At 39.4% G+C, this 19,525-nt stretch overlaps 1 protein-coding gene across 3 annotated transcripts; it reads right to left on the bottom strand.

The window, feature by feature from the left end:
• Window positions 1–402: 402 nt before the first annotated feature.
• On the bottom strand, window positions 403–19,239 carry tti1 (TELO2 interacting protein 1). 3 transcript variants are annotated; one of them, XM_032568503.1, is made up of 14 exons: window positions 18,252–19,239; window positions 17,069–17,811; window positions 15,610–15,947; window positions 15,279–15,534; window positions 13,007–13,184; window positions 12,082–12,377; window positions 11,393–11,812; window positions 11,148–11,307; window positions 10,146–10,310; window positions 9,828–9,973; window positions 8,074–8,214; window positions 7,029–7,233; window positions 2,127–2,214; window positions 403–911 (listed from the first exon to the last, which is right to left on the bottom strand). In XM_032568503.1, the coding sequence occupies exons 2-14, from the start codon at window positions 17,792–17,794 to the stop codon at window positions 704–706; spliced, it is 3,327 nt and encodes a 1,108-aa protein (XP_032424394.1). In that variant the 5' UTR covers window positions 17,795–17,811; window positions 18,252–19,239; the 3' UTR covers window positions 403–703. The 3 variants fall into 3 exon arrangements, with proteins under 3 accessions (XP_032424394.1, XP_032424375.1, XP_032424386.1); XM_032568484.1 differs by having other exon boundaries at window positions 17,069–18,576; window positions 19,100–19,239; XM_032568495.1 differs by having other exon boundaries at window positions 19,100–19,239.
• Between the last annotated feature and the right edge of the window lie 286 nt (window positions 19,240–19,525).

The following is a 19,525-nucleotide window of genomic DNA, read 5'->3' as shown; positions in this document are numbered from 1 at the left end:
GGCCATAAGTTAATACTTCTGTATTAAAAAATTTTCTTTTTTAAAACATGTCTTATGAAACACAATTTTTTTGGTGAAAGAGAATTTAGGTTTTTTTTCATTATCTAAATTAAGGTGTTTTTTTTTATTTAATTCCAGATATGAATTAACTTTTTCATGATATTCTGACTTACTGAAAAACTCCTAAAACACAAACACAGATTTATTAAATTTAAAAGAATTCAAACTCAGTATCAGCAAATGTATTTTCCTTATTGACTTGGATATGTAGAAAATACAAAATAATCCTGATAGATTTGACATGTTAGAAAGAGGTAAATATGGAACTTTAACTAGAATTTATAATAAGATGCATACCAGAAAGTTAAATCTCTACACCAAGAAACAGACCCACAGTTTCAATTTTATGTGGATGAATTGTTAATTTATTCAAAACAAGCAGGACGATTCAGTCAGTTCTTTGAACAATAAAGAAAAGACGTGAAAATTAACATTTCATTTTCATGTCCAATATGCACCCGTCTGTCAGACAGATGAAAAGTCAGACCTCTGAGGGAGTGGAAAGAGCAGCCAGCTTTGTTCCTGGTTTGGACGTTGGCGTAGAAGTTATGGTGTTTTTATTTAACACCATGATGTTGAACATAAACTCACATATAAAAACATAACAGGTCCTTTTTTTTTCCAGTTCATTGAACGTTTGTGGTCAGAGCTGGTCTGAGTCGGAGGCAAACTCCTCCCTCAGCAGCTTCAGCACGTTGTCTGAGTACTCGTCTCTGGGCCGCCCCGTCCCGCCCAGCTGCAGGGGTCGGAGGTCAGGGTTGGGGGGCGACATGTAGGACGAAGGGCAGTGGATCTGGTTCAGCGTAAACCAGAAGCTGTCCGGATCCAGCTGCATTAAGTGACGGAAAACGCTGTGAAGGAGAAACAGAGCCGTTCTGTTTAATGTGGCGCTAATGTTGATTCTGCAACTCACATGTTGAACAGCATTGAACAGCAGTTGTTTCATAAGTCACTGTAAGTCTTATGATGACATTACTCATGGTCACAAAATGCTTCATATCTTCTTAGTTTTTTATAGAGCTGTAGAAAACAGACAGTAACGACTAAAATTTATTTCTTTTTGCTTCGTGTTCATAAAATAAAAGTTAAAAGAAAAGAAATATTGTTATATGTGCTTCATTTTTGCGAACATAAGAGAGTTTCAAAACAAAAATAAATGCACAAATGAGAAAAAACTATCGTTTAACATCAATAAAATCTGGTGGAGATCTCACAGAAACAAAATAAAGGTTTTAATTTAACTAAAATAATGGTGTAGATTTAATTTAGTTGACTGAAAACAGCTCAGCTATTTCAGTTTCATCAAGATACTTGATGATCACAATAACAGATTTTGCTGGATGATAAATTGTCCCAGAAATCTTATAAACAACGATATTGTTGCTTACAGAGAGTTTTTTAAGTATTATAATGGTAATGGCATAATGTTTGAAGAACACATTTTAAAAGATCCACAAACTTTAAATTCTAACAAACATTTAACACTGGAACTGGAAGACATTTTAAATGTCCAAAATAAATAAACAAAACAATAGAAACAACAAATAAAATTAATTATGAAGTTTCTGTAAATGAAATTGTCCTTCAGAAAATTATGTAGTTGAGATCAAAATACCAGACAGAAGATTTTTATCATCCAGTTTTTGGTAGAAAGAAAGAAAAGAGAAATATGATAAATCATTCAAATGGAAATTATTGAACTTGTTTTAATTTATCATGTGATTCATTGATTTATTGCGACAGGCTTGTATTTATGTAAGTTCTTTATAAAAGTATTAGTGAAGCATTGATCAGAGCTTTGGGGTCGACATCCGACAATCTAAAGTGTCTTTAGCATCTTATGTCAAAAATGTCAGCTAGCATTTTTAAAACAGTAGTTTCCAGGTGAACTTCCAAGACAATGTATGACCTTTATTATAAAGATCATTAAGTCGTCAGATTTTAACTTTGAAAGTATTGTTTTATTTGGCCATATTTTCCTCAGGAATGACAGCTGATGACTAAATGACTAAATACAGTATATACGTTCCTGCAGAATCAACTTCCCTCCTCCATAAAGGTCTCACCTCAGACAGGCCTCCTGCAGCCTGATTGGCTGTCTGCAGCTCAGGTAGGGCAGACAGGCTTCAGAGACAACATCAAGGTCCGCCTCGCCTGCAAAACCAAACACAGACACCATTTATACCAACCTGTGAACACCAAACAGAACATCCCAATCACGACCCTTGCAAGGGTTTTCCAAAGCTCTGATCAAACCGCTCCGTTCCCAGAGTGTTGGTGAAACTTGGCAGGAGGATAAGTCCAGCCTGGACTTTACCTCTCTCCTAACGAGGTCAGGAAAGACTGCTGAGGTGGTGGAGGGAAAATCTCCCTCAGGGTGGATTTCACACATACACCCTTCCACATTTAAGAAAAAGTGTCTGTTTCTCCTCTTTCCTTTCCCACATCTTTGTTTCTTCTTCTTTTGCACTTTGATGTAGTCAGATGCACCTGTCTCCATTCCCTTATCTGTCATTTCGCAGTATTTGTCATAACATTGCCAGCTTCTGCTCTCTCTCTCCACTTGACTTTCTCACCACTCTTTCATTGCCTTTCCCCCTCCATTTGTCCCTCTCTCTCTCCCTTTCTTTTTCCATCCTTCCCAGCAGACATTTACCAATTCCCTAAGCTGCAAACTGGGCTGCCTTTCAAGCCTCATTTCAAAACATGTCTGTCTCGTTCTCTGCTTACTCTGTTTACCAATTCAGCCCACACTTGGCTGGCACATGCCTACTCGATGTGAGTCGAGAATAAAAGCAGCAGCGCACATTTCAGAGTTAAATGGGATTATTTAGCAACCACTTTTATCCCCTTTCTTCTCTCCTTTTGCACTCAGCCTGTAGTCTTTCATTGAATCAAGGCTTTAGAGGGTGAGCAGCACTAAAAAAGGCTGGCTGCTGTTAGATGGTGAGGAAATGCAGCTGAAAGTTGAGCTGGGTTGGAATGTATCATTGGCTTCAGTCAATCAGTGGTTCTGTCTTTCCCTCGCTGTGACTAAGGCTTGGTAATTGGCTTGCTGCGAGTGTCCCAGAGGTGAGCGGCAGCCAAATCGGTATTCACACAAGTGAGGTTGCAGCCGTTGACTGTTTCTCTTCTGCTCTTTCCCATTCTCTTCATCTCTGACACTAAATCTCTTCCCTTCTGACAGAACAGGGGAACAGAATTAAGTTCTACGCAGGAAAGCCAAGAAGGAGAAGCATGGCCCTTTCTTTCCTCAGGCTGATAAGACAGATGTTTACATGGTTCCAGTTAAATGAGGTTTACAACGCTCTCCAATGGGTAAGAGGCTGAGTTTCCATCGTAAGGCTCTGGAGCACAACACCACTTTTTATTTGATGAAATGAACAGAGGTTCTGGGAACCCCACTACATTTACTAATTGATGTTCTCAGTGATCAGAGTCACTAGCCACAACTAAAACTAGTGATCAGGTCCAAATCAGGGTGTAGTGATCAGACTTGACCCTTCTGAGACACATAGACTGTTACAAAGTCGGTCTTCTAACACCTGAACAGCTTTCCAGGCTTAAAGGACGAATGTCAGAGCAAGAGCAAGAAAAACTGAATGGCTTTGAAACAAAATACATTAAAGATCTGCTGCTGTTGTATCAGCCTTTCAAACCAATCAGGTTTGGTTCTGGTTCTGATTCTGCTCTGAATCAGAACCAGAACCAAACATGCAGAAGCAGCATTCAGCTTTTATGCACCACAAATCTGGAACAAACTTCCAGAAAACTGAAAAACAGCTTAAACACTGAGTTCTACAAACCCAGCTTTTTAGAGAGGCCTTTGATTAACAGTAAGTGGAACATTGATCAATATATTTGGTCAGTGTATTTGCTTGATGATTTTGATGATGGTATTTGACTAAATGTAATGTTTATTGCTTGTTTCATAATTAGTTACTGTATGTTTTTTGGTGTAAAGCACTTTGAGCTGCCTTGTTGCTGAAATGTGTTGTAGTACAAATCAACTTGTTTTGACCTTTAACCCTACAATAGGGGTAAAGGTAAGTAGTAGTACAGTAACAATGTTCATCAACTATTAATGATATTTAACACTGTGTATGACTGGTTTATGTGGATACAAGATGTCTGTCAAGTAGAACTACATGTTAAACCTGAGGCAGCCATATTGGATTTCTGGGTCAGAATTTGGGGCAACTGGTAGACCCAGTTAATGGATTAATATTGGTGAAGCCGATATGTCAATAAATATGAGAGTTCATCCATTCATACAATTTCAGTTTGTTTAACGGTTTACATCCATATAATGTTTTCCTTCCAGTGAACATTTTCCATCCGCTTGTTTTTCCCTCCTTTCTTCTCTATTTTCTCCATATTGCTGTTTTTGACTGCTTTCATGCAGCTGCCAACTCCACATTTTCAAAACAGTTAACACATAGGCATAAGCAGTGGCCCTCATGGTCGAAGTGACACATTTTGTTTGCAGAAGTGCTAACCATATCAAAACATGTAAAATATGAAATGAAAGCAAATATTGAATTCAACTATCAACTCTGCTTCACTGCTGTTGGGATGTTTTATCTCCAAACTAAACGAGTCCTGTTTCAAAAGCTAAATAGGACCTGGTAGCTAACAGCAGCCTATCAGAACAAAGACAGGGAAGGTGGTGCATATTTTCCATGTTGATTTACCATCTTATTGGTTCAAGAAGAAATTTGTGATTGAAAGAAGCTTAATGGCAGAGGATGTTTTTCTATCAGTGGAATACAGTTCAGAAAAGGCTCGTAAGACAATATTATGAGGGAAAAGGGAAAAAAATTAGGCTATATTAGAAAAAACTTCATTTGTTCAGAACAAAAATCAGAGGGAAAAATCTACAATTTAAATAAAACAAATTTGATTTCCACTGCAGACCTCATCACTGTTAAATCTAATACCAGCTGACCAGACAGCGTTGACACTCTGTGTCACGGGCTGCTAACTCCTCATCTGTCAGTGATGGGTTTCAGACGGAGGGTGCGACACTCCTAATATCACCATCACCCGTTTCACTTCTCTGCTGTGAAGTGGGGAGTAGGGCAGAAAATCCACACTCAGCTTCAAACCTCTATTCTCTCTAAACAGACTTCAAACCAGTTGAAAATCTGCAGAGCCTCTAAAAAGTAGTCCGTCCCTTTAAGCATTTCCACATTGCACAATATCACTAAAACAAACTTTCCAGGGATTTATATGAAGAAGTTCTGGATGATTGTGACTGAAAATGTTTTATGCAACTCATTTCTTTGAATTTTGATGATTGTGGCTTACAGCTTATAGAAATCTAAAGTTCAGTGTTTCAGAAAATGTGTAATATTTCAGAAACTCAAACTTAATCAGCTGAGACTGGAGACGACTGTCCACACTGCCAAAGGTACCACAAGCTGGTCCAATGACCATGGCGTTCCTGTTCTTGATTGGCCAGCAAACTACCAAACTCTCCTGACCTTGACCCAGTTGAAAATCTCTGGGTTGCTGTCAACATGAAGACAAGAAGCATCAGACCCAACAAGCCAGCTGACCTGCAGGCAGCTACCAAAGCAATCTGGGTTTCCACCACACCTCAGCTGAACCACAGGGTGATTGCATGCGGGGCACGGCGCACTGATGCACTAAGTCATGTAAGTACATTGTGCACAGAAATGAACATACTTTTCAGAAGCCTGAAATTTCTTTTTAAAATATTTTTTTTAATTGATCTTATCTAAAATAACCACGTTTTCTGAGACACTGAATTTTGAGTTTCCATTATGTGTAAGCCATAATCATCAAAATTACAAGAAATAAATGCTTGAAATCTCTCATTGTAAATGTAATGAATCTAATTAATCTGACTTTCTGAAATGGGGGACATAACATGCTTAATTTTTTCATAATATTCTAACTTTTTAAAGATGTACAGTATGCACAACTTTGAAAAAATAAGTGACAATGAAATGTGTGGCTGTAATGAATTTTTCTACAAAATGTAGAAAATTTCAAGACTTATGAATACTGTTGCAACATACTGTACCTTCAAAGTATATTTCTAAAGCTGGTAATTATGAATAGATGAAAATTCAGCTGCTACTTACAAAATTGGCAACTTTTACTGTATATTTTGAGTTTATATGCTCAAAGTTGGGCTTAAATTCAGTAAAGAGGAAAAACGCATCACCAGATGTAGAAGTCAAATAGTCCTACTTCCTGGTTTGCTGATTGCACATTTAGCAGCGTTGCTTGCTGCACTGCTGTGTAATGGAGCTTGTGAGCGGGCTTTACTGCGTGAGCAGCTGAGGACTCGCTGGCTTCCTGTTGGCTCAGCTGGCTGGGCTTTGAATCTTCAAAGTCATCTTTAAAATATGCTGAACCCAAACCCTTCCGCTGCCTCCAGGCTTTTTCACTAATGATTTTCCATTATGGTTTATGCATGAGAGCAAATTGAATTTATAATTAAATTTTTTTAAATAAAACAACATACCAATCTAGAAATCAGAGGGGATGCTGACTCTGATCGAAAGCACCGACCTTCTTCCCAACACTACCCATGAAAAAACTAAATCATAGATTTATGTAATAAATATTAGCACAGAAACAGAAAGAAGCACAAGTTAGGCTGTAATTGTCAGTGATATACAACACTGCCACATGGTGGTACAAGAATACAACTACACAGTGCCCAATCATGTGCTAAATCTAATTAAATTAATAAACAAATAAGGAAAATAGCCTCATAAAACATGTAATGATATTTATGCTTATTCAAGCTGAATAAAACACCCAGATAGGAGGAGATCTCCATTAGTCTTCATAAATATCTCACAATTTTAAATTTCACAAATCAGGTAATTATTTGAAGGTCTTAGACAAACAAAATAAAATCATCCAGGTCTAAAGAGGTCAAATGTCAGACATGCGCTACCTTTGCAGATGTGTCTGGTTTCTCTTACCCAGATCCAGTCTCTGACACAGCGAGCCCAGGCCCTGCAGCACTGCCAGCTGCAGCTTGTAGGCCAAAGTGTGTGTGTAGACCGGGCCGGCCTTGGCGCTGACCGGAGCCTGCCGCGCCAGTGAGGAGCTCAGCTTGGGTAGCACCTCCTTAGAAACCCTCCTTCGCAGGAAGTCACCGCAGGTTTCACCCAGCGTACACAGCACCTAATTGTGGAGAAATTTTTAAGTTCAAATCAATTTAAAAACGAATAAAAAAATAACTAGAAAAGGCTACGTGAAAACAGGTGCTACCTCTAAAAACATGCTAGTTATTAAGGGTAACCAAAAAGTTTCAGGGTTTCTGCAGGTTCAACCAAATCAAATGTAAGACTTTATTACAACCTAATGGATGAACTTTAAGATCTGTGCCACGACAGAAATGTACAGAAAAAAATTACATGTTTTATATAGTAGTGCCAAGCTTTTTGCGCCGAACCCAGGTAGCATCGTACAGACTGCAATAGAAGTGAGCCATTGGCAAAGATGAACGCCGACTGGCCAGCTGGTGATAAATTTACACTTACCAATGATGGACACAAAAAAGCTAGCCAGCTACACTAGTAAGGATTTACTAGCAGCTAGTTAGCGGTAGCCACAACCACCTTGAGTCATAGATCGTAATGAAGACGTTCGTCTGACTCAAACCTTTTACTTTTTAGAAAAGTGAACTGCATAGAATATAGAATATAAAATAGTTCTTCCACAATAACAGCCTGGCATTAACATTTAAGGCCAAATTAAATTTTCTAATGATTTTAGACATTTTAAGGCCTTGATTTTAGATGCTGAATTAAAGACTTTTTAAGGGTGTGCAGCCTGCCCAGGTTCAGAGAATTTACTAACAATTTTACCCAAAATGATCTACATTTTGTCTACAGTCCTTGTTATGTGTAAAATTTATGTTGAGATTTCTCTTCTGATATGCTTTTGGCTGCATTTTGTTCTAATGTTTAAAAAGCTCGTCAGACAATCATAACTCTGAGTAAAGCTAAGTTGTAAACCAACCCTGAAGGCTCTGAGGACTGCTAACGGGTCATCAGCTGTGAGTCTCTGAAGTAGAGCCGGCCAACAGCGATGAGCCATGGGCAGCAACTCGTCTTCCCTCTCACTCAGCACGTACACACACAGCTCCAGCACATCCAGAACCTTTTGAAGGAGGACACAGTCAGAAATATTATGACCACGCATAGGTGTGAATCCTTGAATACTAGATTTAAGAGACCAAAAACTTTTGACCTTATCTGACATCTTATTTTGATTTCATTCTATAAGGTAGGAGAGTGTTCATCAAAGTCTGCTGAGGTTCAGCTAGAGTTAGGCAATAACATGTGTCTGCAGATTTTAATTTAATAAAATTTAAGACCGGGGACGTGCTGTGGTGGCGTAGGGAATAGAGCGACCCACGTTTGGAGGCCTTGAGTCCTCGATGCAGCCGCTGCGGGTTCGATTCCCGGACATTTGCCGCATGTCTTCCCCCCTCTCTTTCCCCCTTTCCTGTCAGCCTACTTTCATATAAGGGACACTAGAGCCCACAAAAGACCCTCTGGAGGGGAGGAAAAAAAAAAAAAATTTAAGACCGGAAAACTATAAATATAAAGAATGATTGGAAGGATTGCTGTATTACAATCAAGCATAGCAAAAACTGTGAAATGTCTGAGGTATGTTGGTGGATTTTGGTAGCAGCTTTTGTGCTTCTCATCCTGCATGTGGCTTTCTACTGCCTCACCTGCTTAGTGCCAAACATTGTTTATGTAGCAGAGTGCGCCTCGCCTCATATGGGTTTGCAACAGATATGAGACAGTGACGAAAATGAACATCGTCCAGCCAACTGGTGATAACTCTTCACTTACCAATGATAGATGCAAAAAAGCTAGCTAGCTAGCAAGGATATATCAGCTGCTACTTTACCAACAGTCTCAGCTGAATCATTGATGATGTAAGTACTCAAACCTTTGCCTGACAAAAAAGTGAGCAAACTACATATACAAAAATTAAATAGGGCTGCTAGTGTCAAAATTAAGGCCAACTTATGTTTTTTGTGAATTTAAGAAATTTTAAGGTATTCATTTTAGATACAGAAATTTAGAACTTTTTAAAAACATTTTCAAAATGAGCAGTGTTCAGTAATTTCACTGAACTCAGATCCAGAAGTGCATGGCATTCTGGGGGATGTAGGCAGAGGAAAGGCCTCTCACAGCTAGATGCTAGGTTGGTAGCATCAGCTAATTCACTTATACTTTGGTTGCCTAGCAACAACCTGCTGAGTAGTTTCATGTTTCACCACTCAAGTCTCATAACTGCTGAAAAATAAAAAAAACTCTAAAAACTGTGGATAAAACAGGAAAGGTCACATACATCATCTGTATTTCAGATATTTAAAATGAATAAATAAATAACTATATTGACCGATATGAAACGTTTCCAATGTGATAAATATGTTAGCCATATCGTCCAGCCCTAGATTCAGCTGTAATACTTGATCACATGGATTAATACCTCGATCATTAAGTGACCTGGACATGTCCTGTTGGTCTACTCACCATGGTAGCATTTAGTACAGAGAATGATCTCTACCTTCATTTGAGACCTACTTTTTCTAATTAAGAGAAATCTAAATCTACAGGGCCTTGCTGGAGATTGTATATGACATAATAACAAAAAGAAGTGCATGTTAAGTCGAAGGAAACTGATAAATGCTTAAACGTTGCAGGATGGTAGCTCTGGAGGATTGGACTTTTCTGCCACAGCTAACCCGTCACCTTGAGCCTGAGTCTGAGGCTGGGGTCAGACAGCAGGTGGACGCAGCGCTCCATGACGTCTTCAGCAATATTGAGGTGTGGTGGGAGTTGTGCCTTCATGTCGGGTCCATTAACAGTTTCCTCACACTCTGCAGGAGGCGGCACTTCTGGAAGACAATTAGCTTTAGCTGTAATTAGCTTCCTGGTTGAGTCCTGCCTCTTCAACCTAAATTCATTTATATAAACCACGTGTCAAACTCAATACTCTGACCTGCCATAACGTTTTATGAATAGAATCTTAACAATGTCAGTTTGTGCTTGGTAATGCCTAAATATTACCAAGGTCCTCCGTCTCATCCGCTTCGATCCCAATGCCCTCTGCCAACTCCTTCTGCTTTTGATAATCCAGCAGGAACTGGCAGATGTCAAAATCTTCCAGTTCAGCAGAAATTCTAGAACTGGGAGGCTTACTGGTCCTACAGCATGATGGAGGGAACCAGCTGGCTAAAAGGGGAAAAAAGACATTACTATTAATTCAACAACACATTATTTATTCACAAAATGACAACTAAGAAATGGTCTGCATGGCACAGAACAGCAGAGGTGGGTAAAATATGGACTGCCCTAACCGGTGGGTTTGCGTCAAATAAATAAGTCATACATAAATGAATTGGATTAATTGTGATGAATTGATTATTGAAATAATCTTCAACTAATTTAATTATAGAATAATTGGTAACTATAGAGCCTCTAAAAAAGGTACTTTTTTAAAAGAACACAGTCAGAGCAATAATTAAGCCAAAACTGAAGCCAAAATTTTTATTTAAGATTTAAGATTTTAAAAAAATAAATAAACCCTTTTTGTAAATATGTTCTACCCACAACTCGTCAAGCTGCAGTTCTAGCTTCACCTGGTTCAAAAAAATGTCCTATTAAGCACATTTTCAATACATTTATTAAATGTTTAAACCAAAAAACAGTCATCAGATCAACCATACACTAAGTGGAGGTTTGAGCCTGGAAGGTTAGAAGTATGTTTTAGCTGCATCTTTCGCTACAAATGATCAAGTGTTCACTAAATGAATATATTATTGTATTTTAGGCACCATTTAAAAAAGGAATTTAATTATTTGTTTATTTGCATCTTTTAATGTATTTCCAAAACTGAACAAAAAGGCTTAAATGAAAACTCTGCATACTGCTTATTACTGAACCCATACTGAAGTATTTAAAGCAATGTTGAAGCAATGAATCGTGAATTGAAAGTGAATTGAATTGTGAAGTTCTTAATTTATTACGCAATACAGACGAGTGTGATGTAATCAGCTAGTATCTCCTTACCCAGTGCCTTCATGAGTGCGAGCAGCACAGAGCCAAACAGAGTGGCTGACTGGTCATAGCTGAGATCCAGAGCCATCAGAACATCCTGTACGATGTCCCCAACCATAGGCAGCAGGCTGCAGTCAGAGTGAGCCAGTATCACCGTTAATACCCGTGGAGCCTGGTTGGTTGGATGGGAAAATGGCGTCACAAGGTTAGAAATGGCTGAACTGAGGCTTGATAATTGTACTCCTCTGAACCTGTACCTGTGGGTGTTGACCAAGCCTCTGCAGGTTCACTGAGACGTCGTTGAGCAGGTAGTCCGAGTTGTCTCTGATCATCTCCTTGAGGGAGGCGTAACCACAGGCCGTGCTGACCATCGTCATGGCACCCAGTGCCGCCTGGCTAACCAGCAGCGACTCATCGCTGGCCTTCTCCAGAAGCGGGTAGAGCACTGTCATCAGCAGCGGGCGGAAGTCGCGCTGCAGCGCCTGGGCGAAGCAGGCCACACCCTCCAGCTGGATGCACAGCTGCCAGATGTTGCTGTTCAGCTGGTGGATGGCAGATGTAGGCGGTGAGGTCAAATGGCAGGCGGATGAAGAAGGAACTGCTTGATGAAGAGGATTTGAGGTGTTCCTGATGATATCACCGCAGGAGATGGACTGGAGACTGAAAGGACTCAGCAGCTGAAAACAATGACAAGTTGGCCTGTGACGATGATTGATGCTGGACAATACATCTTTTTTCTCCAGTACCATCAGTGTTCACATTCAGCTTGAAGTTCTTCTGGTCAGTAATTATTGTAAGTGCAGTGCTGAAAAATACTCTGAAAACTTTGGTTCACTCCGTCCTTCTTTCTTTCCTTTCTTGTAGCTGAATAAGAAACTAACTGCGTAAATAACAGAATTTAGAAACAGCTGATCTTGTTATCAGTTTTCTTTGCTGGAAGCCTCACCTGCTGATCCTGACGGTCTATGTCCGTCTCCTCGCTCACAGTCTTCAGGTGCCAGTTGTTCAGGCTGGTGTATTCCTCCATGATAGACACCACCACTGCTTTCAGGTCTTCCTTGGAGGTAGAGGGAGCCGGGCAGTCCCCACTGTCCAAACAGCTGGCCGGCGCTGCCACCGAGACGCTGGCGGCACCGCCCACCAGCTCGTTTAGGACCATGGCGGCCTGCTTCCTGTACACACAGGACTGCCGATACAAGTCCAACAGGTGGTCGGTGAGAAGGTAGATGTTGCCGTAGTAACCTGAAAAATGAAAAAGTAGATGAAGAATAGCTAAAATATGTCAAAACTGTGGTAAATTGTTGTAAAGTAAATCTTTGTGGCTTTTGTTCAGGGTCTTTCATTTATTATTGACGTTTTTTCTTCATCAGACAGAAACCAGAATTACGCGAAGGAATCAGAAGTTATTGTGGAGTTTATCTAATTTTTATGGGTCTAAAATACAGGCTAAAGTAAGTTTTATTTAAGTTTCGTTTGTTTTTGCTGAAAGTGCTGCATAAATAAAGCAGGACTTAGCTGAACTTAATCTTTTAATCTGGTCCTAAAACATCGGGGCCTCCTGGCTTCATATTAGTGATCAAAACTGATTACATTTATCCGTTTTTGTTGTTTGACGGCCTCGATTAAATTGATCAATACTCAGTAGAACTACTGAGTGTTTTACTGAGTGAACACTCAGTAGGTGAATAACACGGTGAATAAAGTCATAGTAATACAAAAATAAAATCGTAATATAATGACTTTATTCTCGTGTGATTTCAACATTATTCTTGTACAATTTTACTGTTGTAGCATTATGACTTTATTGTTGTAATTTGATTACTTTATTCTCGTATTATATTTTTTTAGATTACTCTGTCGTATAATAGTACCTAATGTTCGGCAGATTTCCATGAGCACGCAGTAGATCTTGTCGTCGGTGAAGAACAGGAAGTGCTTCCTCTGAGTGTGAGCGCTGTCGGAGTGGTGTGAGTCGGAGCTGCTCTCTATGGGATCAGTGGAGCTCCGCTCCTCCACAATACGAACATCCATCACATCCAGCTCCAGCACCTGCACACACATTTTAACAATCATTTAGGATAAACTGAGAATTCTCCAGGAAAAGACCAGAAAGTCAATCAGAGCTCATGTAATGACCAATTTTATCTCCAGAGTTTGGGCTATTCCAAAACCTTAATTTTGGTTTATTGAGATGGTGAGCTCAAAGCAGAACAACGATGCAGAAGCCTTATAAAAAAATCTAATTTTGCCTCGTGAATCCACAAAAAACGTTCCTAAAAGTTTTGTAGATCAGCAGGATTTTGTTGAGAAATGTAAGATGTGTTTGTTTTTGGCCAGCAGTCACTTTCACCTTGGAACTGGAGGTCATTTTGGTCCAGCGTCTTTCTTATTGAGCTCAATCATGAACACTAACCTTAACTTAGGCAAGTGAGGCCAGCAGAGCTTCAGCAGTTGTTCTGGGTTGTTTGTGACTTCCTGGATGAATTGTCAACTCAAGCTGATGTATGAAAAAAACCAGGCAGATTCTGTTTAACTAATTTCTCAGGTAGTGAGACTGTACCAAAACTGTGTGAGAAGGGCAAATCAATTTTCACCCAGTGCCTGGTTGGTTTGGATAGTTTTTCCTCTTAATAAATGAAATCATCATTTGAAAATGGCTTTTTTTGTGTTCGTTAAGCATTTATTTGATGGTGTGAAGCATTTAAAATTGAGAGAAAATGGTGAAAGTTTTTTAACACTTTGCTCATTTACTTTTTCATCAAGTTTGCTTTATTTCCATCTGCATTCATTCAAAAATAAACAAATATAGAAATGATACATGGACTTCAAATGCATCTATAAAGAAAAATAGAGACCATCTGACTTTCACCATCTCATTGTTCTTATGATGTTAGTCTTTTAAATTGTCATCCACATATAGATTTGAACCATTCTGTCTATAAATACAGGGAATTTGACGTGTTGCGTCCTTTATTAAAGTTTGAGACGAGAGCACCACCTTGTGGCTAATTCTCCCAGATAAATGCATCTTTCTCCAATTCATTCCCTCCTACTTATAAATTTATTCACATGTAATAGGGTTACGGAAAAATCTTCCGTCTCAATTTCAGTCCAAATGATCACAGAAACAATCCATTCATTCAACAACAACAGACACAATTAGTATTAAAATTAATTAAACGCTTTCCATTTTGGACATTTAGGCTATTCTTATTATATTGTTCCAATGCAATAAATGCAACATGTTTCTAAAACTAAATGAGTAATCATTAAATAATCAAGTTTCTTTCAGTACTTTTTTTTCTGTAATTGAGTAAACCTGCAAAGTTGATTAAAAAGACCAAATCTGATGCAGCTGAGAGGGGATAAAAACAAAATGGAATGTTCTATAATGTAAAATAAAATTTCAGGAAATGTAACTCAAAAGCAAAGAAACAACATGAAAACAGAAAGACCCAAGTTACTGATTGACATTTTCATTACAACTACACACACACAGAAAACAGATTTTAAGCTAAACATGTGAAACATTTAGCATAAATAAAATTCTTGAAAAGTTCATTGAGGAAAAATAGTTAATAATCCTCCCACAACTAGATTTAAGACTTGTGATTAGCATATTTAAGGCTAATTTGCATTTTGTCTTATTTATTTTAAGGCCTTAATTTTAGGTACATTAATTTGAGGCTTTTTAAAGATGCGGGGACACTTACTACTGGAATGGAAAGACTTGGGACTTATTTGTGACTTGCAAAACGACTTGGTCCGACCATTTAGAAAATAGGCTGTGAGAGAAAGAGGGAGATGTGCGCCAAATATCTTAGGGCAGGGGTGCCCAAAGTGGGTCGTTGAGGGTCGGCATCCTGCACGTTTTAGTTCTCTCCCTGATAGTACCAACAGGTACTTTCAGCATGTCAGTGTTCTTCTTAGGCCTCTAAGTGAGCCATCATTTGGTCCAGGTGCGTTAAACCAGGGAGAGAACTAAAACATGCAGGATGCCGGCCCTCGAGAACCGAATTTGGGCACCCCTGTCTTAGGGGTATGGGAACCGAACCCAAGACTTCCCCCTTGCACCACCTCCACATATTAAGTCTTTATAAGTTCAATTCTGAAGAGTATCAAAATACTAAACCACACTGTTACCTGCATTAATGCTTTAGAGGTCCTGTTCAGGTGTGCAGCAGAGTTTAACACCACAGAGACAAGTGGTCCCAGGACTTTCAGGTAACCAAGCAACACGTTGAGGACAAACAGCTTCTTCTGGTCATCGGCAGTCCTCATCAGCCGGGGGAGGGAGGTGGCTAACGAGTGGAGGTTCTCAGATAGGATGTCAGTCAGGTTCTTACTGCTAGTGGCGCTCTGACTCCTCTGGGATACGTCTCTCAGAGCAACCTCACACCTGAACAAGAAGACATCGGGCTCCAGTCGGGCCATTCTCATTCTTTTTCCACTCAGTAAGAAAACAAAAACAAACCTCTGTCTGACTCTGGGGTCTTCGTCATTGATCGCTCCCACCAGAGCTTCCAGCAGTGGACCCAGGCACTCTTTCAGTGACTGACCGCACGCTGCCAGCAGACGGTCGGCCAGTTCCACCGTCTCCAGCCTCACCCTCCAGTGCTGGTGGGCGGAGCAGCAGGAGATGATCCTCCTCAGCAGCACACACAGCTTCCCCGCCGTCGCCTTCACCCAGTCCGCCTTCCGCTGCACCACCAGCTGGCCGATCCTCCCCAGCTCTGGTGACACGATGCTGCAGGACTCACTGCGCTGCAGCTGGGCATCCTCCATGACCAGAACCACACACCCAGACCACACCTGAACCAGAGCAGGAATTTTATTTTTCTACGATGTAAACAGTAATCATGACCCTTAAACTATTCACAGTTTTGTTTTACTATTTTCTTTGCACATTATTGTGATCTGTGAGCAACGCAAAGTAGTACATGGAAATATCAGATTACTTGATTAATCGTCAGAATAATTAATTAGTAAAATAACTGTTAATTGTAGTGCTACTTGGTGTTGGTCTACGTCATGAAATCCAAGTAAAATGCATTGAAGTTTGCACTGTAACATGATATCATGTGAATGAGGTTTAGAGCTGTAACTAATCATTATTTTAGGAATGACTTACTCCATCGATTATTCTGACCTTCTATTCTGACCTGGAGAATGCGTTCATTTTTTTCATTTCTTTAAAATGAAAAAAATGAACGCATTCTCCAGGTTTTTATTAAACCACCTACAGCTTTTAAAACAATATTAGAAATACAAAAGAAAATGAACCAATAGTTCAGTTCCAATTTTTAAATAATAAATTAAACATTGTATTGCCTAAAATCCAATAACATGTCATTCTTTTAGCGAATGCTTAATCATTTGTAGCAAAGATGCATCTGCAGATAGAAAACATTTTTAACATCAACATGTAATTAATCAGAAAAGAGATTCTTTGAATGTTTTAAGGAATTTGAATCTATGTCACTTGAGGAGTTCTGGGTAAAACTGATTTACAGATAAAGAAGGTTTTTCATCAAAGACGAAAAATGTATATATGTATCTTTCATAATCTTTTTTTACTCCTTATTCTACAGTTACCGATTACTAAATTAGTTGATTATTTCACTAATCAATTAATCGCAATTCATTCGATTAATTGTTTCTGCACTAATATAGTTGAGCAGGGATCAATACTTTTGCAAAGCACTGTACACCAGTTACTATTGGTGCTCTTTCATAAACAACCAACATTGTTGACATATCATGTTCATCTATCTTAAATTCAAGAAAATAAATCCATTTTAACAGATATGTGTGAATTAACTGATGCAAACTCATGTGAGGTGTGCAAACAATAGTGCAGAAAACTGCAGCTCATCATGCTAAAAATCTGAAAGGGATTCATGTTATTTTGAAGAAGACTAAAGTGTTTTTACCTTGATGGCCCTGACAGTAACCGCATGGCCTTGCCTCAGATCTCCAGTGATGATCCTCGCTGCAGCCGAAGTGACCCCAGGTAAGAAGGAAGCCATGGTGCTGCCTACAGAACATCGCTCATCCCACGATGGGGCAACATGCTCCTGGTTGCAGTTGCAATGCAGAATCAAAGACTGGAGGCACTTCAAGGCCGCCGTCTGAATCTCTCTGGATTTGTCTTTCTCTCCTAAAGCCAACAGCAGCGACACAGCAGCACCCAGTCCGGGCAGCATCGAGGGTTCATACAGTCTGAACACTATGTCGCCATAAGCGGAGTGGAGCAGAGCATCCAGGCACTGCAGCACGGCGGATTTAAGCTCCTCTGACGTACCTGCGGGTTGGCCCGGGTCTGTGGGGGAGCAGAGGCAGACGCAGAGCTCAGAGAAGACGTCACGCAGCATGTCCCAGCTCCGGACACATGTCCTCTCCAGAACGTAGCTCACTGCCTCGGCCACAGACTGCACCAGCTTTTCCTTCTTCTGCCCCGGGACTTTGAGGACGAAGCGCAAGGGGAAGAGGACATACTCTTGCAGTTGCTGCAGCGAGGCATCGTGGATGTCTTTCAACTGCTCGCTCAGCGACTCCACATTGGTCACAGAGGGCTCCTTGGTGAGCAGAACGCAGGCTGGGCGCAGATAAGCGAAGGCAATCTTCGGATCATTAATCTGAGGCATGGCTGGAGGCATCACAGCAAGGGCCACTTCTGTAAGAGAGCACAGGGAGCTGATGTAACACCTTCAGTACTGTTCACTTTAATGAATGTGTTCTTCAGGTTAAAGTCTCACTGACTTTATATAAAAGAACATACATATATACGTATATATAATCACATATATAATTTAAAAAGATAAACTACTGTGCTTTCATAAAAGCTTTTAATAATAAATATTTCTCACAAACTACTATAAACTCCCTTGTGCCTTGTACTGTTTTCATCAAAACACCAGCGCCATCTTGTGATGTAATGAGAGTAAGTCAAACCAAATTTTGAATACACAGAAGTGGAGGTAGCAATTAATCTGCTGTTTTGGAGGAAGAAGCCAATTGGAGTGAGGAAGAAGAGAAAGCTGGTTCTACTGAAGGACTGCAAAACATTTATTTGAGCCATATAGTTTTATAAAGAGAGAATGACTTCAACGTTACTTGAGAGGAAGAGTCAGACAGTGAAGGGTTGGATCTGGACATCTGTCCAATGGTAATAAACAGATCTATGTATATGATAATTACTCATCTTTAATTCTGGTTTAATTCCAATAATCCAAATATTTTAAAGTAACTGATTCAAGTTCTGCGCATGGCATTCAGTAATCAGTATTCCTATTTCTCCAATTTACAAACTTGACTTTGATTTTTCGACTTCTGATAACGGTATAGTATTAGAAGCAGATGTTATATTCTTGCTATATTCTTGTACAGTATGGAGGAATTATCAGTCGACGTCACGCTGCGTGTTTACTGTGCTTGCTGCCTGTAGAAAGAAAGCAAACGTATATTATTAGAACTACAAAGTTAGTTTCGAAAGTCAAACATTTTCGACTTCTCAAACTTAAAAATGTTCATGTTTTTTCTAGAAAATTTCTAGAAAAAGCATTTGTTATGTTCTATCTATAATGGCCCCATCACGCCGTCGTACATCCATCCTCTTTACCTACTGAGAATACAGACATTGATGCTGATGGTAATGAATGCGTTAGCCTATATTTTTCTCTGCTCTTAAATCTTAACTGGGTTTAAAAAGAAAAAAATTGGTAAATTTGGTTATATTCTTATACTGCATGATTTAGTATAAAAATAAACGCTGGAGATAGGCACCGGCAACCCTCCCGACCCCATTAGGGACAAAGGGTGAACAGAAAATGGATGGATGGATGGAATAAACGCTTTAAAAACACTAATAAAATAGTGTTAGTAAAACGTGATGTCGAACCTCAGTGATTAAACTAGGCTAACAACTTCAATACTAAAGAGACACAGTGGAAAAAACAGCCTACCTTCATGCCAGCAACAGTAAGGCCTTGTCGTTGAGACGTCACTGAAAAACTAAACTACAGTAAAAAAATAAAGAAAAACATATCGACCCGACGAAATTACCGCTGTACGCGATGAAGTTTCCGTCATCATTCTGCGTCAGTGACGCACATTTGTGACGGTAAGTAATAATTTCCGGCCCTTTTCAGAATTAGATCCTTCCAATACAAACATACATATAATAAAGAAAAGTATCTTTACTAACTCTTTATTATGTCTATGTTACAAACTACTACAACAGAATATAATAGAAAAATGTATGCAGTATATATTATTAGAATATAATTACATTTAAAAATTTATTTAAAACAGATTTCTGATTGTTGATTTACCTTATGGTTTCATTTAGATTTGAGCATAAAGTAACTCATTTCCATCTAGCCATCCAT

Source organism: Xiphophorus hellerii, chromosome 1, assembly GCF_003331165.1.
Source record: "Xiphophorus hellerii strain 12219 chromosome 1, Xiphophorus_hellerii-4.1, whole genome shotgun sequence".
NCBI classification, from domain to species: domain Eukaryota; kingdom Metazoa; phylum Chordata; class Actinopteri; order Cyprinodontiformes; family Poeciliidae; genus Xiphophorus; species Xiphophorus hellerii.
This window is presented reverse-complemented; position numbering and strand designations above follow the sequence as displayed.